Consider the following 24,932-nt stretch of genomic DNA (forward strand, 5'->3'; position numbering starts at 1 on the left):
CTGAAAATCAAATATAGGTGATAGAATGAAAACGGGATAAAGACTGAGTTTAGAGAGTGGTACAGAGAGAATTATCTGTAGAGAATATAGCGATACATCGGGCTACCACGCCAAGAGCATGAAGACTGAGTCCGGTTAATCCCGTCCGAAGGAAAAGGATTGGAAATAACCGATATTGCTGATGATACGTTAGTGGAGCTACTTCTCTATTATTTATTTTAACAGTCTATATTTATATTGATCAAGTATTTTTTAACGGGTTTACGTCAAAAAAAACGGAAAAGAAACGAAAATAAAAGTGTATGAGGTATCCGTTATTATTAATAAGGGCCGTTCGGACCTGTACGTTCACATACACTGGCCTCATTGCTAGGCGCCAAGTAGGTAAGAAATGTGAGCAATGTACGGAGAATGCATTGTAAAACGACAAATACACCGCGTCGTCTGTGTTTTACTATAACTTTGCTGAATTAACGACCGTTACCAGCATACTATGCAGCTTATTTCAAACAACGATTGTTAACTGAATAAATCTACTTGAAGTGTGATAGGCATTGCACAAGTCCATCCACTCTCAAGTCAAACACGGACTTTGTATTCAATGTTGCCCTATAATATGTGTGATTAAACTGATGTAAATACTGATGTATTTCACACGCATGCATACATGCATATACATGTGCATATCTATAAACATGAGCATGTAAATGGTAATCATCTAGCTATTAGATGTTTAATAGCACTTATCTGTTCACGTCTGTTTATTACGTACACTTAGTCTGTAAAGCGTGAGGAAAGCATTTTAAACCTAATCATAAACTAATTACATATCCTTAACCAGAACACATGCAACGTTTGGCTGCGAAAGAGTTATCATTCGGATGGAATCATCACTATAATTCCCTTGACCGGTTTGGCCGTTTGGGGAAAATGAGGGACGACGATACAGAAACCCTCCTCCAGTCAGGTCTTCTGTGTGCTGCTGAGAGTAATATATCCATGAGAATGGATGTCCACTCCTTTACAATATCCATCAAGCTTTTTTTCTGACGGACTCAACGTAAACCTCCCCATAGCGTGCCCTGGAGAACAGTCTTGCACAGAAAGTCGTACTTGCAGACGTGCCCAAACCAAGCCATCTTTCGTCGTTTGACGGTCGCCAGTAGGGGCTCTTGTGGACCAACAAGTGTTGCAGTCATGTTTCGGACGTACTCGTTGATCTTGTGATCCTAGTAGGAGATGCGGAGCAGTCTTCGGATACATTTATGTTAAAAACTTAAAATGCATGTATCATGCGTTTTGTGTCCGAGTGAAGCGTCCAGGTCTCGCAGCCGTATAGTAGGATCGATACTACGAGGGACTTCCAGAGCCTGTACGTGGTAGTTAAGCTGATGGAACTGCTTGTTCACAACCTGCTCAGTCGGGCCATCGCTGCGGTCGCCATGACAAATTGTATTCAGACCTCAGCGGAACTGGTACCATCCTTGGACAGGGTTGCGTCCAACTACTTAAAGCTTGTCATTTCTTCTAGCTTCTCGCCGTTCATGGTTATGTCTCCACTGGTGTTGGTCATGTTGTTCACCATGATCTTCGACTTCTCAGTGCTGGCCTACATCCCGTATATTCCTGATCTTTCATAGAGTCTGTTGGTGAGATCTTGAAGTGCACTGCTGATGCCACCCATGAGGCCAATATTATCAGCGAATCTCAAGTTGGAGATGGGTTTTCATCGATGGAGATAGAGGTCTTGTAACCATGAGAAGTCTCCTGCATTATCTTCTCAAGGAAAATGTTTAACAGGACGGGAGAGAGCAGACATCCCTGACAGACGCCCACTGATGTCCTAAAGAAGTTCTTCTGCTATGATGTCCGTTGAGAAGTACTGCGCGACTGGCGTTTCCGCAGAGTTCTTGAATGACTTGCACCAGCCCTTTGTCAATGTTGAGTCCTCTCATAATATGTCATAGGCCATCATGCCACACGCGGTTAAAAGCTTTCTTCAAGTCAATGCAGTTGTGGAAGAGCTAGCGTTGGTGTTGCAGTTGTTTTTCAATGATGATTCTGCAGTTGAAGATCTGTGCCAATGTGCTCCGCCAAGCTCTGAATCCAGCCTGCTCTTCGGCAAGCAGTTCCTCGGCCTTAATTTTCAATCGATTAAGGCTGATGGGTAGCATGACATTGCTTGGATGACTGATGAGGCTGATGGTGCGGTAATTCTCGCAGAACTTGGGGTTTCCCTTTTTTGGTAGGGGTGTGACCAGTAACTGGGTCCACTCTTTGGGTCACTTTGTTCCCTTCCCAGATCTTTTAGCATAGTGCCGTCATTGCTGCAGTCGTGGCTTCTCCTTATTTAATCAGCTCGGAAGGGACGTTGTCCACTCCCGGAGATTTTCCTGCCTTAAGACTACGTTCTGCCTCCTCGTCCTCCTCTGCCTTAAAAATGAACGGACTTTCGTCGTCCATTTCGTGTAAGGGATCGTTCTGAAGGAGACTGGATTCTGGTTGAAGCGGGTAGTTGTAGAGGTCATTGCAGTATTCAGTCCCCCTGTTTAGGGATGCGGCACTCTCGGTAAGGAGATTCCCGTCAGCGTCTGATATAACACTGGCATTGGGCTGACTGATCTTCGTGAGGGTCCTGCGGGTGTTGTAGGCCTTCTTACTGCTGTCTGTGGTCATCTCTTCGTCGTTCCTCAATCCATTCCTCCTTGGCCTCTTTCATATTCTTCCTTACCTTCCTGTTCGCCTTCTGGTAATTTGCCATAGAGTCTGTGCTGGTGTACTTTTCATGCCTCAGCTCTCTTCTTTTGTCGTATAGGTCCATGATTTCGGTCGTCACCCATGGCTTGTTCTTTCTTCTCTGTCTCTGTCTCTGTCTGTCTGTCTGTTTGTCTATCTGTCTGTCTGTCTGTCTCTCTCCCTCTCTCTCTCTCTCTCTCTCTCTCTCTCTCTCTCTCTCTCTCTCTCTCTCTCTCTCTCTCTCTCTCTCTCTCTCTCTCTCTCTCTCTCTCTCTCAAGCACTTCTTCGGCCGATGACAGTAGGATGACAGTAGGACATCCTTCATGCTGTTGGTTATGATGTCGATGTAATTATTAAAGATGTTCATGGATGCGAACTTGCCACATAAATGTACTTTCAAATACCTCTGCTATCACTGGATCTTTCAATTTCTGCAAGTCAAATCTAATGCGAGGGTTCTTCTTGATGTGCTTGCTCTTTAACTTGAACCTGATGGTGGTGAGCACTAAGACATGGTCACTGCCGATGTCTGCGTCAGGAAACGTTCTTGTTTTCGCCTTGTTGATGCTGGACATGAACCGTTGCGGCGCCAGTATGAAATCGATCTGGTGTTGCACTTGCCCGTTTGGAAGATCGCTGTTATTGACGGTTTGTGTGGGTACAGCATGTTGGCTAGGGTGAGTTGGTGGCTCCTGGCGAAATCAAGAAGTCTCAAACCTCTGTCGTTGGTCTCTCCTAAGCCAAATTTACCTACTGCCCCTGACCAGTCTTGCTATGCATCTGGTCCAACCCTGACGTTCTAATCGCTTTGGACAATGAGGATGTGTTTCTTGGGGACCTTTACTATGATGCGTTCTAATTGTTCATAGAACTGTTCAAACTCCTCGTCTTTGTATTGAGCTGTTGATGCGTAGACCTGGATGATTGTGACGTTGTGAGGTTTCGCTGTTATACGGATGGAAATGAGTCTGCTGGAGACTGGCTAACGATGAAAGCAACCCCATGGCGATGTATAGAATCCTCATCGCTGAACCATATCATATGCGCTTCATCTGTTTATGTCAGCTCGCGTCAAACGCTTATCGTTTTGTGGCGACATTCATTTTGCTCATCCGAACAAACCGCGTCAAGTGCTCAAAAGTCGTCATTGAACGTAACGTATTGTGTGCGTCATCTGTGACCACTACCAGTATTTGCGATTTTAATAAATATGAATTTGTTTTGAACTTTAATCAATCTTAATATCAATATTAATGCATTTTAAATAACGCCTGGCTACGTACCTTAAAGTTGAAGGTACTCATCGTGCTTAAAAGAAACTTACCACAAAAGAACACAATGAGAAATTGGGGAGTCACGGTTACCATCTGTATTCCTAAATAAAAGGTCAAGGTCACGCTTAGAGAGCAATAATCAATGTTCGCCATAAAAAGCTTGTTCAACTTGAGCATTTTATATAGCATATGTCATCTAATAGTGACAAATCATGTTTTTCTTTGTTTGTATCATAGAGTGTTCCAGACAAAATCTTAAATGTGTACCGCACCTTTAAGTCCGTTCAATACAGGACGTGTTGGAGCAAATTCGCACTTTCAGGATTTGTATTAATATATTTACCGTAAATATATTAATACATCAAATAATATATATACTATTACATTATATAAGAATACATGTATGTGAAACATACTAGAATAATATAATAATTATATTTTTGTCTATACGCAGACAATATTGAACGAATTTTTGTTATGTGTGAACATACTTGAATGCCTACTGTTTAAATCAATAAATTATGCCTGCAATAATTAATGTTTATAACGAACAATATTTTTTCCTACATTAAATATTTTCTACTAAACAATACAACAATCTTTAAAACACGACATACTATACAAAAATACTGAAAGTAGTATAGTTTCAATGTTACAATTTAACACTAAAGAAGTCATATCACTAAGAATGCCCGCTCTGAGACGTTATTTCAACTCTCGAAAAGTAACGTTACGTTATCAACGACTTCTAAAGCTTGCGCTGCACTAAATCGAACGCTACAATCTTTGTTGTCTTCCATTTCAACCAACCGGATGTAACTGCAACCACTAATCGCGGACTTGGAGCCTCAATTAACGAAACTGCGGTCGGGGTCCCGCCGAGTTTTGACATTGGTAAAAAATTGTTGAAGGTTCATTGGCGATTCTTGTGGAGCACAACCACTCCATCACTCGAGTCTGTCGCCATGTACGTCGCTCCTTCAGCGCTTCTTGCGATGTCCAGTACTCTGTATCTGTGAGTTGTTTTTTCGGAAATCATCAGAGAATCAGAGAAAGTGTCCTTACCAAATATATACAAAAGCTTGCGTTTCTTGTCACAAACATACATCACAAAATCCGGATCAACAGCTAATATACGGATGCTTTTGCTCAGCAGACTGTGTTTGTACTTGCGTTTTGCAGACTCCTTAGTCGTTGGTTCTTGTACCTCCCCTTTTATTAGCGTCTGTTGAATATAGCTCGTTCTTGCAAAACGCGTTACTGCGGCGAAAATGAAATTACGCTGGTAACATATACTAGATGAATTCTGTGCCAGGGAAAGTTTTTCGACCAGTCGAAACCCAAGAAGATCTTCATTCAATTCCATAATCCACAAATCGCCATTCGACATCAGAACTGCAAACCTAGACGGTGATATTTTCGCCATATCCTTAACAGCACCAAAGCGACCAATCTCGTCTGTTGTGAAAACGCGTCTCAAAATTTCCTCCAACGACATATTGTACAGTGCCAGCGTGTTTGTGGTTCTGCAAAGTCTTTGGGTTCTGTTAGAAGTCAGCAGATATTCACCAAGCTCGATTACGGCGTTAATTTTACCTGTGTCCGCTATTTGCTGGCCTGCTCCTACGGCAACGTATTTCTCGTTTTCCATCTTTGGTATCACAATAAAATAGTGTTATTTGTATTGTAATTAGATTTTAATGAAACTGTGTTCAATTGTAACAATTAACTATTGTAACTAATTATACATGTATAGTTCATCTGTAAATCCGAACTGTGTTAACTCGTTATATACAAATGTATACAACTCAACTTGACTTTTTAACTTTTCACACACTTAAACATAACATCTGTAATTGTGCATGTCTTTGTTCAATCTAATGATTTTGGAAAATACTGTTATCATTATCATTTTGTAAATTGCATAGGTCTTGTCCTGTCAAGTGGACTTTAAAATTAAAGTCATAAGATCCAGTTGCACGTGTTGTCTTAATTTTATATGATACTTTATATGTAATTAAACTTTGATTGCAAATTTGTGCATGATGAAAAGTTTGACATTGAAATAACGATGTATTATTAAAGGTATTTATCAAGGAAAAAAATCTTATTTTTAATCAAATAATTGGCCACTTGTCAAAAAAACAACCTTCGACATTCTGGTTGAAACACGTGTCGCGCTGCATACTTGGTAAGTCGGTTTTAACGCTGTTTCGTTACGCACAAACTTTACGCATCGGTACCGCGATATTTATTTCGTATGATATGTAGTTCTCTTTGATATTTAAAAAATAACAATTTTCGTACCTGTATCAATTGATGTGGCCTGTATTCATCTTCTGTTAAAACCATATTTTAATCGATAACTTGGTTGCAGTTACATCCGGTAGGTTGAAATGGAAGAAAAGGGGTTATAAAGGTTTCGGTAAATGACAAGTTCGGTAAATTGATTTATATAGTAAAAGCCGTGGAGGTTTCGGTAAATTGATTTTATAGAGGAGGTATACCCATTGTGTCATACCCATTGTATACACATTGACGTCACCATCTATGTATAGAATGGAGGTATACCTACAACGAGGTGTTAATGACACCTATTATCGGCTTACAATAACATTAGGGGCATTTATTTGCAAACTGTGGATTAATTTTGATGTACATTAATTGAGTTGTTTGGCACTAATTAATTTATCTGTTTAAATGTACGGACTTGATTTTATCAAATTAGAGATGTTTGCAAAGTGTTATTATTAATTATCCAGGCTTGCAACCTATTGATATTCTAATCGATGGAGGTAAATTATATATTAAAAGTTTATCTTTAGGTCATGATCGTTTTGTATTTTATATATGTTTTTAAACAATTAGTTGATAAAAACCTTAATTAAAGCGTATCAGTTAAAAAAAATATAATAATGTGGCTCTTACAAGAGGTGGCCTCCACGTGGCAAGAGCTGGGCAACATATTCATTATGTTAGCAAACTACCTCATGTTTATATAATGGTTAAGTTTCGGTGGTTTAAAATACTAAGATCAAATATGTTTGTTTCTTATATAAATAAATTTCTTGCTTCTTTTTCCTACAATCAGGTCAGCACATAAGGTATTATTCTTAAAATAATCTAGATATGTATGTTAAGATCGTGAACATGCTTTAACACTGGTGGCCGAGTTTTTACATACACGACCAGTAACTTTCAAACTGTGAAATAAACAAACGTTTTCCTTCTTTAATCATGTTTACCAAAAATACTGGTGGTGACATCAAAGGATGTTTATTTGTGGTAAAAATAACATTATTATGTAATTGGGTAATTATAAAATTATAATGGCCATTGTCAAATAAGAAATGATCATCAGCCACATCAATGCCCTGGGACCATCCACAGCGGTCCACCACATGCTCGACGACGACGAGTCTTGAACGATGAACGACTGATATGGTTGAAATGTAACATTAAATTGAATTGTGTCGTACATGTATCTCATTTGTATTAGAAATGTAATTAAATTAAATCAGCATGCGGAAAATCTGAATGATAATAATGTGTCGTATTAATATTGTAGTGTGTCAAAAATGTATCTTATTAATATGTGATTACTCCCTCATTATTGTTTTAAATGACATGAAATATTCAAATATATATATTGCATCCATGTTTTACTTGTTGCTAAATAAAACGGATTACAAAGAAATCAGTTATTATTTTTTATTGAACCGATTTGTTTAGGCAAAAAATGATATCAGTTATTTTGGCCGTAAAACCCATTGTTCCAGTACAGTAGCCAGGTGCCTGTGTATTAAGTTGATAAGATAATGATCATCACAGCAGCTTGCTATTACACAGTGTATTCATTCTGCTGGCGTTGTGTTAGATGTCATTTTTATCAGTTTTCAATTATGTGTACCTCTTCGCTTAACTCAACGTTCAATGGCACGCGCACTTAACATAATTATAAAACATAACGCGTATCATTATATCACTTTTTATTAATTACGTACACGTATTAAATTTTATATATTGTTTTTTTTTCTTGTGTTTTTCTCAACCAGAAAGAAATAATAAAACATATAAATAAATATAAAATTCAACATAAAATCATTTTTATTAAATCATATTTTACAAGAAACTTTTTAAAATAGCATTAAACTTAATTGAAGAGCTTACATTGATTCCGCCATAAATCATTACTTCTTATTACTATTATGTTATTTAAATAAAAGCACCAATTAAAAAAACAACAGTATTGCGTTATTTAAATCGTAAAATTAACCAAAAATTTCCTAACAGAATTCGTTTTTCAGAGGTAGCTCATTCATTTCCCTTAATTCTTTACCTTAGGCATAGCATTAATTACTCAACTCAAAATTAATCCACAGTTTGCAAATAAATGCCTCTAATGTTATTGTAAGCCGATAATAGGTGTCATTAACACCTCGTTGTAGGTATACCTCCTCTATAAAATCAATTTACCGAAACCTCCACGGCTTTTACTATATAAATCAATTTACCGAACTTGTCATTTACCGAAACCTCCAGCACCCGAAATGGAAGAAAACACAGATTGTAGTGTTCGATTTAGTGGAGCACAAATGAGTACTCGTTAGTTGAAAACGTAACGTTACTTAACGATGGTTGAAATCACGTCTCAGTGAGAACACCCTTCCTGCCATGTGACTGCTTTTGCATTGGATTGTATCACTAAAGTAGAAAGGTATTGTTTTTAGCGCAAGTTGCTATTTTATAAATGAATTCATCCTTAGACGATTGAAAACATCAAAAAAGGTTTGTTTAAACAATCCCCCGATGATTTTTCCCGAAAACGCGCCTGACACAGAGATTCGTCAATTGTTATTCGACACTGGGGCTTGAAAATTTTGCGCTTAACGTCAACGTATTTTGTTTAAGTTTATCATTAAATTTTATTGAAAGCGTGTGTAACAACCGTTTTTTTCTGCAGGAACATCGTTAATCGGCATGACGCAGTGTGTTACATTCGGGTGCATGGAACGTCCTGATGAGGGAAAAAATGGATTTTTTTTTACTTTTCCCGCCAAGGACGATGTTTCTCGTAAGAAATAGATTCAGGCTGTCTTGAAGGAGGGAAATTTATGGGAAAGTGGGTAATTTCAATTCGAGTAAGAATTCTAAAATGTGATTGAAACATTTCGATGACAGTTGTTTTGTTCACCCTCCAAGTGTTATGGCTAGTGGAGTTAAAGCTCATACTCAATGCCGAGGCTGTTAATTACAATAAAGTATAATATGTTTATGGTTTTGTGCGTAATTAGTACTGATATCATTAATAACAAGACTATTGCCAAGCAATAAAAGTCCCCTACCTCACATGAAGCAGTAATATTATTGTCTCCCTTTGTTTTCAAGGGACGTAATTCTTTTAAGTTTTCGTGGTAGATGTTAATAAAAATCGAATCCCCATTTTCAGCAATATTTCTAGTCTATTTGTTGTCATAGCAACTAGAAATCTTGACGTAGAAACAAAATGAAATGCCGTGCATAATCTCCATATTGCCATCTGTCCATGTTTCAAGTTTCATGAAAAAAATGTTAAGAACTTTTAGAGTTATCGCAGGATCCAGAAAAGTGTGACAGACTGACTGACAGACACACAGACTCACGGATACACAGAGCGCAAACCTCCGGTTTCATGAATGAGAATTATTTGGATTGAATTTTTAAGGTCACACAGAGGATTGCTGTCTTACTTTATTAAGTTTCACAAATATATATGGTAACCAGCCATGGTCAGCGTGGTGTAATTGATATGGTGTCCAACTAGCGACCTGGAGGTCACGGGTTGGATCCCCATTGTTGTAGGGTTCTTTTAATTTCCCCGAAAGACACCATGTACTGGTTCTAGGCCCAGGAAACGGACTCAAGAGCGTTTCAAATAAGTAGTTAGTACTTTAAATGCAATGGAGCTAAAATAAATAGGTTAAAACTAATCCGCAAAGGAAGATCTCAAATTGATACCAGTTACCAATGATATGTATGATTCCATACAGATCTGCCAATTGTGTCAAGTGGTTCATGGCTTTTTGGGTGCTGAAATGTTTCTTATCAGTGGATATATCTCAAGTAGATTATGGCAGTCACAGTATGTTATCAGAAAAGAGATAAGCCCTCCCCAAATTAAATGAACTTGGAAGTATTTTCAGTATTTTTTGTATTTTGCGTCCTTTCTTTAAAAGATTGTTGTAGCAATTTAATGTACAAAAAGTTATGTTTGTATTTTATTTGTTATGAACATAGCATGTTGGGAGACTGGTTTTACTTCTGAAACATTTTCTTATGATGATTTACATTTTTTTTAAAGTAATTTCAAAATCCATCAATATACGTCAAAGTTATGGCTTAGACAGGAACGTTAAAGCCGTTGTATGGCAAAATTGACATTGACTTCTTATTGTGACCTTCACTGTGGACGTAGATTAATGGTTGTTTTACCATACCAGATTTGCATACCATGCATGGTTCACATGTCTCCCTAGCTATTTTTTCTTGTTCGGGGGTGGGGGGGGGGGGTATGCAAACTTTTTTGATAAAAACGTAATACAAACATTTCAGTTCAATAAAGACAGTTTAATTAACAAATAGCACAATACAAACAGTTTAATCAATAAACATTTAAGTCCAAGTTCACTGTCTCAGATCATACATTTAAACACTTTTAAACAGTTTAACAAGTCAAGTTTAATAGCACAGAAAAGCGTTATTATAAATACAGTGAATAACAGTTAACACAATTAATGTAGGTAATCAGTCTTTATAAAAGAACATATTCATAGGAAAACTCATGCAAATTGTATATTTTCTTTTTTTTCATGCTGGTCATTAGGTCTACCAAAATGAATTGAAAATATTTATATATAACTTTTACAGGTAAAAATGAATTACATAATAAACCTTATAATAGCACAATAATAATACAATGTGTATCACAATTGTTCTTGCTTGGTTGTGAATCCGTCTAGGTTATATCAGAACCAGTCTGGCTCCATTTGGAGTTTGCAGACCAGTCCATCATTAAAACAGCACACAGGCTGTTAAACCTAGGCTGATTCACAAATTGTAGGTGCAAAGCCCTGCTGCTGAAACCACTGAATTTTGAACCAGTCACATAACTGCAAATTCCGAACAAACCTGTAGACATTTCTAGGTGTTTCTTATTACACATATTTAACTAAATACTTCCCGACACAGGTGGTCACTCATTTTATTGTCCATCATAATGTCAGATAAAAACTGAACTTTTATTTCTCAAAATCACTTCCGATCACTACAGAATATTTAAATCTTTTTTCCCCATTACTAATTGAAATATAACTGTGTATTTCCATGTAAAATCTTGAGAGGTTTCACACTTTCTGTTGTTATTTTTAGGGGTGGGGAATATACAATGTCATATGGCGAGAAACTCCACAGTTGCTAGGGAACCGTTGCTAAGTTACAGTCGACTGGTTACAGATTTACAGTGGTTGGGGTCAGCAGCAGGGATTAACCTCAGCAACCAGACTGGCTGATGTCGCCACCACTACGCTTGGTCACGTTCAACACTGTGAACACCTGCAAGAAAGGTTGACCATTTAAATTACAACTGATTTCTGCAAACATGATTTTCAATGTTCATTGCTAAATGTAATTTAAAATATATTGTGACCTTTATGATTTGGTGAGTTTATGTTTTGAAAATAATAGTCTACTTAAAAATTTAATGAAGAAGTTATATCTAAAATAATAAAATTTGTTTTTTTAAACAGCAGTTGATTTAATTTTAGGCAGGACAATATTAAAAATTGCTTTTTTTTCAAATGTGTCTAAATTGTATTCCTAGGCAAATAAGGGACGACACTTTTCACCTAGTCTAGATTTTTGTTTAGAAGGGTATTCCTTTAAACAAAAATTTCCAGAAAAGCTGAATGTGTCCTCTCTGACGAGCCTGTGCAGACTGCAAACGCTTATCTGGGACAACACTTTATGCACATGCACTAAGCCTAGTGTTCACAGAACATTAGGCTCATAACAAGAGAGGTGTTTGTCAGAAACACAATGCCCCCTATTGCGCCGCTTTGAAATAAAATTTTCAATATATCATTTGGCAGGTTTAGAAATTATCTCCCTTTAAAGTTTATTACTTCCCTTGGATTGTATTTTATGACTTTTGACCTTGAAGGATGACCTTGACCTTTCACCAGTCAAAATGTGCAGCTTCATGAGATACACATGCATGCCAAATATAAAGTTGCTATCTTCAATATTGCAAAAGTTAAGGCCAATGTTAAAGTTTTCAGACAGACGCACAGACTGACAGACAGACTGACGGACAGTTCAACTGCTGTATGCCACCCTACCAGGGGCATAAAAATTAGCTTTCAATAACGCAGTATTACCTCCGAGCATGTAGGGTGTATACCGATGGTAGCGTCGAAGTCAGCCTTGGTAGCGTTGAGCCTCATGGCCACTGCGTATCCCTGAGTTATCTCTCCTGCATTCGGTCCCAGAACGTGCAGACCAATCACCCTCATCTGATGGGAAAGTAACATTATGTAAAAACATGCAAACAAATCACCCTCATCTGATGGGAAAGTGACATGATGTAAAATCATGCAAACAAATCTGCCTCATCTGATGGGAAAGTAATATAATGTAAGAACATGCAGACCAATCACCCTGATCTCATGGAAAAGTAACATAATGTAAGAACATGCAAACAAATCACCCTCATCTGATGGGAAAGTGACATGATGTAAAAATATGCAAACAATTTGCCTTATCTGATGGGAAAGTGACATGATGTAAGAACATGCAAACCAATCCCCCTTATCTGATGGGAAAGTAACATAATGTAAAAATATGCAAACAATTTGCCTTATCTGATGGGAAAGTAACATAATGTAAGAACATGCAAACAAATCTGCCTCATCTAATGGGAAAGTTACATGATGTAAGACCATGCAAACCAATCACCCTCATCTGATGGGAAAGTTACATCATGTAAGAACATGCAAACCAATCAACCACATCTGATTGGAAAGTAACATAACGTAAAAACATGCCAATAAACAAATCTGCCTCATCTGATGGGAAAGTAGTATAATTAAAGAACATGCAGACCAATCACCCTCATCTGATGGGAAAGTAACATTATGTAACAACATGCAAACCAATCACCCTCAACTGATGGGAAAGTAACATTATGTAAGAACATGAATACCAATCACCCACATTTGATGAACAGAAAAGTAACATTATGTAAGTACATGAAAACCAATCAACCTCATCTGATGGACAGAAAAGTAACATTATGTAAGAACATGAAAACCAATCACCTACATTTGATGAACAGAAATGTAACATTATGTAAGAACATGAATACCAATCACCCACATTTGATGAACAGAAAAGTAACATTATGTAAGAACATGAAAACCAATCAACCTCATCTGATGGACAAAAAAAGTAACATTATGTAAGAACATGAAAACCAATCACCCTCATCTGATGGACAAAAAAAGTAACATTATGTAAGAACATGAAAACCAATCAACCTCATCTGATGGACAAAAAAAGTAACATTATGTAAGAACATGAAAACCAATCACCCTCATCTGATGGACGGATAAGTAACATTATGTAAGCCCCATTTTGGTTTAACATATTTCAGCCTCACTCTGGGAAATATGCACAGGCTAATCAGCGGCAAAACTTTCCTCCTATATTGGATTTTTGTTTAGAAAACACTTCCTTTAAACACAAAAATTCCATAAAAGCAGAAATAAATGTCTCAGATTAGTCTGTGCAGACCAGTTTAAGTGTAAGCCACCCCTCTTAGCTATTGAATCTCGACTTTAGGATGGACTGACCTTATTGATAAAGATTTAATGTAATTAATTTACAAATTGTTTAACTTTATGGTCAATGAGTACAAGGTCAGAAAGGAATTAGTTTGCTTTAATATATATTGTACATAAACTGATTTCTGGAAAAAACGAATGAAAACATGCTTCCCAAAATAAAAATGAGCTAAGAAATGATTGATTCTACGTATCTGACGTTGCAATCTTACATCATCGGGTATAAGGCAGACCAGTTTAACGTAGCAGGCGTTGTTCTCTCTGTGGGCCACGGTCCACTCCAAGGGGTGGAAGTTGGTGTGGTACACCTGAAAAATCGGAGGCAGACAAACTATTAACCCTTTCCCACTCAGAAGCAAAGTGAAAATGGCTATGTGCAAACAGCATAAAACCTGTTAAGGTTGTATGCTGTTTGTTGCTCATCAGTATTGAAAATGAAGCCTTTAAAACTTGAATCTAGTAGGAAAGGTCTTTAATAAAATTAAACTTTCTAAGGGACTACAAATTCGTCAAAATACATAGAACTGCACTCTGAGAAAAAGGGGCTTAATGCATGTGCAAAGTGTCATCCCAGATTAGCCTGTGCAGTCTGTGCATGCATTTAGCCCAGTTTTCCCAGAACGCACATAATTTTCACATAGGCACACCCCTCGTATATAGGATTTAGAGCGGCTATAAAAATTTAACAACCAGCCAAAAAATGCATGTGTTAAATTTTGAAAATCGATGATAAATGCAAATAAATAATTAGCTTCTTTGCAACAAAATATGATACAAGGGGGCCATGGGCCTAAGGCGCTCACCTGAGACCCAAAGGAACTAAACTATTCTGGAAAGGTGGAGTTCAAAATAATAAAAGAACTTCATGAAGCATAAATATTATCATAAGGTTCACAAGAAGAAATTCGCTCGCCCCTGGAAACCATGCTCTTCAAAGCACCGGATCCATTTTCAAAGTAAATCAATATATTATAGGAACATATGTTCTCAGCATGTTTCATTAAGATTGAACTTAAATGTGACTTATAGAGAGTTCACAATGTTTCACTATACATGTAGCAATAAAAAGAAATCTGCCACCCACCTCAGGGCCTTGCTTTTAAACAAATTGGAACTATTTTCAGACTCACCCTGCAATGATATTTCCAATTAAAACAACAATCAACCCTATTTTAAACACAAATCTTTGATAATCACACCAAAACTACCGACCTCATCCATAAACTGTGTGCCATAACAATTTTTTTTCCACTCTTATGAGTCTGAAGGTCTTTGATGTGAGTTCCCAGCTGGGGCCTATTTCTAGGGACTAAGGGCATTTAAGCTGCAAGCCTGTTACATCACATTACCATTTTTTCAAAAGGCATCAATAATTACTACTGTACCAGAACAATTCAGGCACAGTCAATAGAGAATTAATTAGTTGCTGATAAGCAGGTGGATGAATGGGATCAATGGAGAAATAAGAGTGCATTCCTGACAAGCCATGCATTCATGATTGGAGGTCAAAAAGAATTCAAGTTATTTACAGTTGTTTCTCCCCTAAGTTATTTTCTGTGAAATCAACATTACTTCTAAAAAATTTGAGAATATTAAATAAAGGGTTTTCAGATGGCATAAATATGTTTGTTGCACTTAATCCCCAACCAATCATCATCATGATAATCCTCTTCAGAAAGGAATAAAAATAAATAAATAAAAAATTGGCAATTTAACTGTATATCTTATCAGCAAAATTAATATTCAGATCACTGCATGGAGATCATGAATAGAATAATATGCATAAATTTCATTCAACATGTACATTTGTAATTTCTTAGTAGAGTGTAAACAAGGTTACACTATAAAGCCATTTATAGCCATGTTTTTCAACAGACCGTAACCATAAAGGAACTCGGCCTAGATATCATAACAAGATATCCATAAAACCAAATTGGCTGAACGGAAAACTGCAGTATCTCCTTTATTTAATATGAGTTACAACAGTCTTCCGTTCAACCCTTGAATGTTTGACCAAGTTTCATGATGATTGGACAACAAATGTGACTTCTAGAGGGTTCACAAGCTTTTTTTACTATATAAATATAAGGAAAAAGACCCCCCCCCCCCCTGGTGGCCATGTTTTTTACCGATCCGAACCATTTTCGAACTCAACCGTCATATCCAAGAAACAAATGTTCTGACCAAATTTTATGATGATCAGACAATAAATGTGGCCTCTAGAGTGTTAACAAGGTTTTACTAAAGCCATATAAGGAAAACTGCCCCGCCCCCGTCGGCCATGTTTTTTCACTGATCTGGACCATTTTTGAACTCATCCGAGATAGCAATGAAACCAATGTTTTGACCAATTTTTATGATGATTGGGCAAAAATTGTGACTTCTAGAGTGTTCACAAGGTTTCTCTATAGCCATATAAGGAATAATGCCCCGCCCCCTGGTGGCCATGTTTTTCAACGGACCGGAACAATTTTTGAATTCAACCAACATATCATTTAAACAAACATTTTGGCAAAGTTACATGAAGATTGGGCATCAAATGTGACTTCTACAGTGTTCACAAGGTTTTTCTTTTTTTTGACCTAGCCACCTAGTTTTTGACCCAGGTATCAATGGGACAAATGTTCTGACCAAATTTCATGAAGATCAGACAATAAATGTGGCCTCTAGAGTGTTCACAAGGCAAAATGTTGATGACGCACGACGGACAAAAAGCGATCACAAAAGCTCACCATGAGCACGTTGTGCTCAGGTGAGCTAAAAATGTATCTTCTAGACTCTTCACATGTTTTCACTATATACATATAGAGAAAACTGCCCCACCCCCTGGCGGCCATGTTTTTCCATCGATCATGACCATTTTGGAACTCGTTCAAGATATCTCTAAAATCAATGTTTAGACAAAATTTCAAGATGATTAGCCAAAAAATGTGCCTTCTAGAGGGTTCACAAGCTCTTTTACTTATAAATATAAGGAAAATGACCCCCTACGCCCCTGGCGGCCATGTTTTTTTTACCGATCCAAACCATTTTCGAACTTAACCATTGTATCCAGGAAACAAATGTTCTGACCAAATTTCATGAAGATTGGACCAAAAATGTGACTTCTAGAGTGTTCACATGTTTTCACTATATACATACAGAGAAAACTGCCCCACCCCCTGGCAGCCATGTTTTTTCACCGATCTAGACCATTTTCGAACTCGTCCAAGATATCAATGAAACCAATGTTTTGACCAAGTTTCATGATGATTGGGCAAAAGTTGTGACTTCTAGAGTGTTCACAAGGTTTCTCTAAAGCCATATAAGGAAAACTGCGCCGCCCCCAGGCGGCCATGTTTTTCACCGGACCGGAACTCTTTTTGCACTCAACCAACATATCATTGAAACAAACATTTTGACAAAGTAACATGAAGATTGGGCATCAAATGTGACTTCTAGAGTGTTCACAAGGTTTTTCCTTTTTTTGACCTAGTGACCTAGTTTTTGACCCAGCATGACCCAGTTTCGAACTCATTCCAGGAATCATTGGGTCAAATGTCCTGACCAAGTTTCGAAGATCGGACGAGAAATGTGGCCTCTAGAGTGTTCACAAGGCAAAATGTTGATGACGAACGACGGACGCACAACACACGACAGACAAAAGGCGATCCCAAAAGCACGTTGTGCTCAGGTGAGCTAAAAAAAGCTTTAAAAGATAATCATGTTGAAATATTTGCAGAGTTTGAAAAGTAAAATTTTAGGCAATGGTGGACAATATTTGCTCTCTCTTATGTACGCTATAGAATTTAAATAATTTAATTATAATTTTTATGATATAAGTTTTAAAAGCATATTTATGAAATTGACACACCTCAATGCTGTCTTCCCCGAACTCCTTGATAGCATCTTCCTCTGCATAGCCAATGCAGCCGTACTCTATGGGTGTGAACACTGTTGTAGCAACTTTCTTGTAATCGGTCTGCAAAAGACAGTCACATTTGTCAAGGAATAGGTGACAATTAGATGTAGACATAAGGGCATCAAAATGCAAAGTGTAAAGTAGTGCTATCTAAAAATATTGTGTAACCTTGAGAAAATTTTAATTGGTATCAGTGTGTTTTTTTCACAAGTTTGTGATTTGGGCACTGTGCCTTTGTTTTGGGAAAAAGTGCATTTGTTTGACATGGATTTGAAAATTAGTGTTTCAGTTTATTTGATAACAAAGACTTTAAATGTTATATTTATAGAGGTTTAGATTATACGGGTGGATGGGAGATGATCTATTTGGGAAAAGTACATACTTTTTTTCCATTGGTAATAGGTCTCTATAATGGCCCCAAATTTGAACAAAAACTACAACAGGTGACATTTAACCCTTTCCTACTAAGAGGCAAAGTGAAAATTGCTATGTGCAAACAGCATAAAAAAAAACAGAACAGCCTGCTAGTAACTCTCAGTCTGTTCAGGTTTTATGCTGTTTGCTGCTCATCAGTATCTAAGGGTTGGAAATGAAGCCTTAAAAACTTGAATTTCGTAAGAAAGGTCTTCAATTAAATATAACTTTCTACGAGACTACAAACTCGTCAAAATACGTCTCTAAGTGGGAAAGGGTTTATAGTTTTCCACCCTGACCTGCTGTTCTAATAAACATCATCCATGCCTGCTCACACTCACCAGTACATTGGAGTTGCCATACAGTCGTTTAGCCAGGAGCATTCCCGCTTCTATAGCAACGGGGGTCAACTCCGGTTTGTCCTCCAGAATGTCTCCGACAGCGTAGATGTTAGGCACGTTGGTTTGCTCACAGTCATTCACTGGGATGAACCCTGTCCTGCAAGAGGGGAAATGGTGTTCCTATAGATAACTGTATACGAGCCTAATTCTGTGAAAACTGGTCTTAATGCATCTGCCTAAAAAGTCGTCAAAGAGTAGCCTGTGCGGACTGGACAGGGACAATACTTTCTGCCTAAACTGGATTTTTACTAAGTAAAGTCGTCCTTTAAGCAAAATAGATCAAACACCATAAAAGCGGAAAGTGTTGTACCTGATTAGACTTTGACACCTACAAAAGTTACAAGGGATGACACTTTCAGCACATGCATAAAGCGAGGTTTTCTCAGAATGCAGCTGATTTGATTTACCTTTCAATATTTGAGAGATTTGATGAAAATGTGCTTAACCATCAATACACAGAGACCTGTCAATCAATGTCTGTGTTCAAACAATTATGGCTTAATATTTGTAAAGGCTTACACAAGCATTGGGCTGCATGAACAAATTGATTGACTAAAAACCTTTCTGAGTTTCTCTAAGCAGCCCAAAGGAAAGCCCATAAATATCTGTTTATTGCTAAATTTAGACATCACACACTTGTTTGACAGACATTACTTGGGAATAGTTGAGCTGAAAACTAACCTAAAGAAGACCTGCGTTTGTGAAACACAATACCCACTACTGTGCTTTGAAACTGTACCACAGCTATTTTAGAGAATGTTTTAAGTCCAAGACCCATAGCTTTGCCAAAAATCAAAGGACAGGAACAAAACTCACACTTCACCTGCAGGTCATGTAGGTAGACTCACATACCAAAAATCAGCTCAATATCTGAAAGCGTTGCGTAAAAACCTCCGAAAAACAAAATCCCGGATGGACAGATGGACGGAGATTGCAACTGCTATATGCCACCCTGCCAGGGACATAACATATTGAGACATTTATTGAGAACTTTGAAACAACAAGTCACCCAACATGATTCTACTGAATCTACCCCATATTGACTCACTTGTTGGTCTTCACTCCGACCTTGTCCAGCCCAATACGACCAGTGCAGGGGTCCCTGCCAATAGCAAAACACACCTGAAAAAAATACACACACACATTGTGATCATCATTAGTGCCTTGCTCTGGGAATGCAGGGCTTAATGCATGTGCGTAGTGTCCTTCCAGATTAGCCTGTGCAGTCTGCATAGGCTAGTCAGAGACTACACTTTCGGCATTAACAGGATTTTCACTAAGAAGAGACTTCTGTGCAAACCTGAGCCCATATGAATAAGTCTTTGCCAAAATTCAGGTCAATGTCAATGTGGTCAATGAAATAAGGTGATGTGAGATTGCTGAGTTTTGGATGGAAGTAACAAATATTTTTTGAAAGAAGCATTGATGTTGCCAAAATTCAGGTCAATGTCAATGTTAAAATGAAATAAGGTGATGTGAGATTGCGGAGTTTTGGATGGAAGTAACAAACCTTTTTTGTAAGTAGTATTGATGTTCATCGTTTAGTAAAATTGTGTTAACCAAGAATGTTGACCTTCTGAAATAGTCTCCGTCAGTCCGAAGCCATAGGAACCAGAATTCTTTACGTAGGAACAAAATGAAATGATGTGCATAATCTCCATATTGCCATCGATCCATGTTTCAAGTTTCATGAAAAATATATGAAGAACTTTCAAAGTTATCGCAGGATCCAGAAAAGTGTGACGAACAGACAGACAGACGGAGCGCAAACCATAAGTCCCCTCCGGTTTCACCGGTAGGGGACAAAAAGGTCAAGTATGAGAGTGAGTTAAGAGTGTTCATAGATAACATCCATTCAAGTATCAATGCCTCATAGGAAGCAATATTGATGTCAGACGAAATGTGTCATTTCAAGTGAACTAAGAATGTTGACCTGCTGATTAATTTTAAATGTAGACCAGTGTCCATGTCAAGTGTCATGGTCAAAATAATGTCAGATGATGTGGGTTTATTGATAGTGCTTGTTCAAAGTCATTTAGTATACATTAGTGATGTGAGCCGAAACACATCGATTTACATTAACCAAGAATAAGGATCTTCTGAATCAGTGCAATTCAAAGGTAGATAAGAGGCAATGTGATGTTGGTGTGTGTTGATAATTTTTATAGATAACATCCATGAAAGTATCAGCTTTGCAACATACAGAATTAATGTTATACCAAACCAGTCATTTTCGTTAACCAACAATTTGAAACAACTCAATTAGTACAAATGTAGAAAAATGTCTGAGTCAATTGAGGTCAATTCATGTGGTTGTGTTAAGAGGGTTCGTAGATAAAATCCATGCAAGTATTTAAGTTTTGTAGCAAGTAGTAATGATCTTATAAAAAACCTTGTGATCTATGGTTAAGCTCATAGACAGAGATTAAAAAAACATCCAAGTCAAATTGCTATCTGGCTATTAAAATCAGTGAAGATTCCGTTTTTTTTAAGCCCTCTTGAAAATGTAAACAAATGTGGAGGTTTCTTTCCTTAAAATATATTTTTTCTATGATCACCTGTGAACAAAATTTATTATGTACTAAACCATTAAATATCTTCTTTCACATACAATCTAAAGTACATATACTATCAAATATAATTAACTTCAAAACTGCTTTTTTCATTACACCTGATGCTTTTTTTTTATATTAAATCCCTTTTACATGTCTCTCATATTCATTCTACAGAACAGATAGAGACCATTAACATACTGTGTTGAACTCGTCTTCAAACGGAGTACCATCGTCATATTTTCCTGTGACCTTCAGACGACCTGGCTTGTCAGCTGTGCGGGGCTCTAGCTCCTCAACCTAAACATACCAGTCAAACCTCAGATAAAACAAATGTCATTAGACACCTCAGATCATACACATGCAACTAAACACATCAGTTACACCTCAGATCACAAAACTGTACATTTCAAACGTTAGATCACAAAATGTACACTTCAAACCTCAGATCACAAAAATGTTCACTTCAAACATCTGATTAAAAAAATGTATGCTACGGACATATTGAGTTTACTGGATATTTTTCGGATATACATTATTCTGATACACAATAAACTTTTCATTAAATATTATTCTATTAAATATCTTTTTAATTTTGTGTAGAAAAAAACAACATAATAAGCATACTTAATGAACTTTATTGATGACTGAAGTGTTAAATGCCAAAGGTTACCATTAAAATACACATTTTTTTATACCATTTCAGATAAAAACAGGCAATCAGGACCTCAGTCTTTTCAAAAATACATGCTCCTTGCAAAAAAGTAATACATAAAATTTAAATATAGGGATAATACACATTTTCGAGGGCATGATCATCTGCGGGCGCTCGAAAAATCCGTTCCTGGCCGAGTGCGCATGATCATGTCCGAGAAAATGTGTATTTTCGCTATTATTGCATAAACAAATCACACATACCAAAATAATTTTTAATAACATTGAAAACAATATATTTTGTTCATTCGACATTGACACAATAATTTGATTATTTCAATACAGTTCAAGGTTGTGTTTTACATATGCCTCACTCGGTCATCATCCGAAATGACGAGGCTTTACCTTAGGATAGGCAGTTTTCGATTTAAAATGTGTTTAAACAGTGGATTAATGCAAAGTTGAAATGCAGCCTCGCAAAGTAAGAAATGAGGAATTATTTTGGAATTCACAGCAGGAACGTTGAAGGTACATAAACACTTACATTTACAGCATAGTCTTTTGAAAGTGTTGAGTAAATAACCTTAACTTTATTGACGTTGCAAAGAAAATAAAGCTGTTATCAAGAGATCGCAGATTGTATAACTTGAAAAGTGGATTAAAAATAGTTATTATCCCTGCATGCATGAGGAAACTGGTGCTTATTCAGTTTCCACTTTATGCTTGGAAAGTCGTCGAAGGCTGGAGAAGGGAAGTCACTGTGTGTGGACCAGATTATAGATATGAAAAACACATAACAGGGACTTGAACGGCACATGAATCGCATTGTTAATACAAAATATTTTTTCTTATCTCCACCATTTTTTTTAACATAAGATTTCACTTAAGTTAAATTCTGGTAGCTTCATAAACTTAATAAAAAATTTTACTCAGTGTATTTTTTCTCATATATTTAAAATTAAGTTAACTTCCTTTAACTCTTTAAGGAATTTCTTAAAGAGAAATACTTAGCGTCTCATGTTTTGTTTTTGACATTTCAAATTTAATTTAAGAAATTTATTTAAGAAATTTCCTTCAGCCCCTGTACATTCAACAATACCCAAATTTGTGGTCCCCTTGGCATAGTAGATATGGTGATGGCACTTTGGGAGCGTTCTTCAGATCTCTCTCAAAGAAACGGAGTACTAGTTCTACCCCAGGAATCAGACTCAAAAGTGTTTCAATTAGCCGATGGCTTCTCATACAATCAAACTTTAAAAAATAGATTTAAATAAAAGTATAGAAATCCTGACCTTAGTTGGTTGACAGGGCCTCACAAAGTTGATGCCATGGTTGCCCATGTACTCCCCGATCTTCTCCGCAATTTCCTGGTCAAAGCCCCTCAGCAGGATCGAGCGCACCATGATGGACACGTTGAGGCCCATCGCCTGCAGGAAGCCCCCGCACTCAAGGGACACGTACGAGGCACCCACCATCAGCGTCTTGCCCGGGCAGTAGGGCAGTGAGAACAGGTCGTCACTGAAATGTGAGGCTGTTAATTTTGGTGACAAATGGGGGGGGGGGGGGAAAGAGGTCAGTTAGTAACAGTAGCCTGGGGGGGGGTTCAGAGAAACAAATAGAGAACAAGCCCTAAATGTAATGTAGGGGCGTAAGGAATAACAACAGTTATTAAAGCAGCAAAATCCACTTGTCTTTGCATAGCCATGTACAAAATGAAATAAATACATGATAATAAGTAAATGGCAACAGTAGCCTGGGGGATAACACATATGAGAGAGAAATAAAAACCATTGAAATTCAAAGATAAGGCATACCCATATGGTAGATTTAAAAAAGGAGACAACTTGTGAACTTAATTATTGTATTTTACATCTAAGACATTTGAAAAGTAAAATTACAAAACTAAAAGAGAGCCTTTCATTTTCTTATTTTTAAAACTTTATTTCACCCATATTTTTTTCAGAAATGTAGTAAAGATTATTATTATATATCTTGGTATTTTCCTGTTAATTATTATTGAATGAGTTTGCTTATACAAAAGCAGCCAAATGCTTAACAAGTTCTCCCACCTGGTTATTCCATATTCTTTGGCCCCGGGGATGTCAGGGTAGCGAGGCCTCTCCCCAGTGGCAATAATGAACTTGTCCGCTGTGTAATTTGTGACCTGGCCCTTCTTGTCCTTAGCCTAAATGGCAAGTTAAAATTAGCCCTATTCATCAGTATCTAAGGTTTGGAGATGAAGCCTTAAAAACTTGAATCTAGTAAGAAAGGTCTTAAATTCAATTGAACTTTCCTAAAGACTACAAATGCGTGAAAATACTTATCTAAGTGGTAAAGGGTTAACCTACTAACTTCTCAGGGTAAGCTGGTTAGTCAGTACTTATTGCATAGAACTATGCCAGTAACTGACAACTGTACTACTTAAATCACATGTATGAGCTGTAAGTTTTAAAAGGCCAAAAAAACGCATTATCCAGTTTAGCACATTAAAGCGATGCTGCTAAAATCTTTACAAGGCCAAACTTTTTTATCCAGTTTAGCAACTTGAAGCCATGCAGCTGAAATCTTTTCAAGGCAAATATCATTGGGTTATTTAACTGTGTTGTGCACAAAAATGAGATACATATTCAGAAAAGTACACAACTTACATTCCAAAACAAAATGGATATCGTGAAATGTAATTTTGTCAAAACTATATTCATGTCTTGTCACAATAGGTATGCTGTGAATGTAACAAACCACAAACTATATTCATGTCTTGTCACAATAGGTATGCCGTGAATGTAACAAACCACAAACTATATTCATGTCTTGTCACAATAGGTATGCCGTGAATGTAACAAACCACAAACTATATTCATGTCTTGTCACAATAGGTATGCCGTGAATGTAACAAACCACAAACTATATTCATGTCTTGTCACAATAGGTATGCCGTGAATGTAACAAACCACAAACTATATTCATGTCTTGTCACAATAGGTATGCTGTGAATGTAACAAACCACAAACTATATTCATGTCTTGTCACAATAGGTATGCTGTGAATGTAACAAACCACAAACTATATTCATGTCTTGTCACAATAGGTATGCTGTGAATGTAACAAACCACAAACTATA

General features: G+C 37.1%; 1 protein-coding gene across 7 annotated transcripts in view; it reads right to left on the reverse strand.

Annotated features, from left to right (window-relative positions):
- Positions 1-24,932, reverse strand: part of LOC127832467 (thioredoxin reductase 1, cytoplasmic-like) — an 89,035-nt gene that overhangs the window by 17,041 nt on the left and 47,062 nt on the right. For 4 of the 7 annotated variants that reach the window (XM_052357962.1, XM_052357959.1, XM_052357963.1 and 1 more), the window contains exons 11-19: positions 23,881-23,996; positions 23,104-23,329; positions 21,359-21,457; positions 19,654-19,727; positions 18,546-18,702; positions 17,743-17,850; positions 14,102-14,197; positions 12,426-12,560; positions 10,603-11,601 (exon numbers count right to left, since the gene is read on the reverse strand). In XM_052357962.1, the coding sequence (XP_052213922.1) occupies positions 11,539-11,601; positions 12,426-12,560; positions 14,102-14,197; positions 17,743-17,850; positions 18,546-18,702; positions 19,654-19,727; positions 21,359-21,457; positions 23,104-23,329; positions 23,881-23,996 (1,074 nt within the window). In that variant the 3' untranslated portion in view covers positions 10,603-11,538. Of the gene's footprint in view, positions 1-10,602; positions 11,602-12,425; positions 12,561-13,117; positions 13,163-14,101; positions 14,198-17,742; positions 17,851-18,545; positions 18,703-19,653; positions 19,728-21,358; positions 21,458-23,103; positions 23,330-23,880; positions 23,997-24,932 lie in introns of those variants that run through there. The other 3 variants (XM_052357960.1, XM_052357964.1, XM_052357965.1) reach the window with 2 other exon arrangements.

This window comes from Dreissena polymorpha, chromosome 5, assembly GCF_020536995.1.
Source record: "Dreissena polymorpha isolate Duluth1 chromosome 5, UMN_Dpol_1.0, whole genome shotgun sequence".
Lineage (NCBI taxonomy): Eukaryota > Metazoa > Mollusca > Bivalvia > Myida > Dreissenidae > Dreissena > Dreissena polymorpha.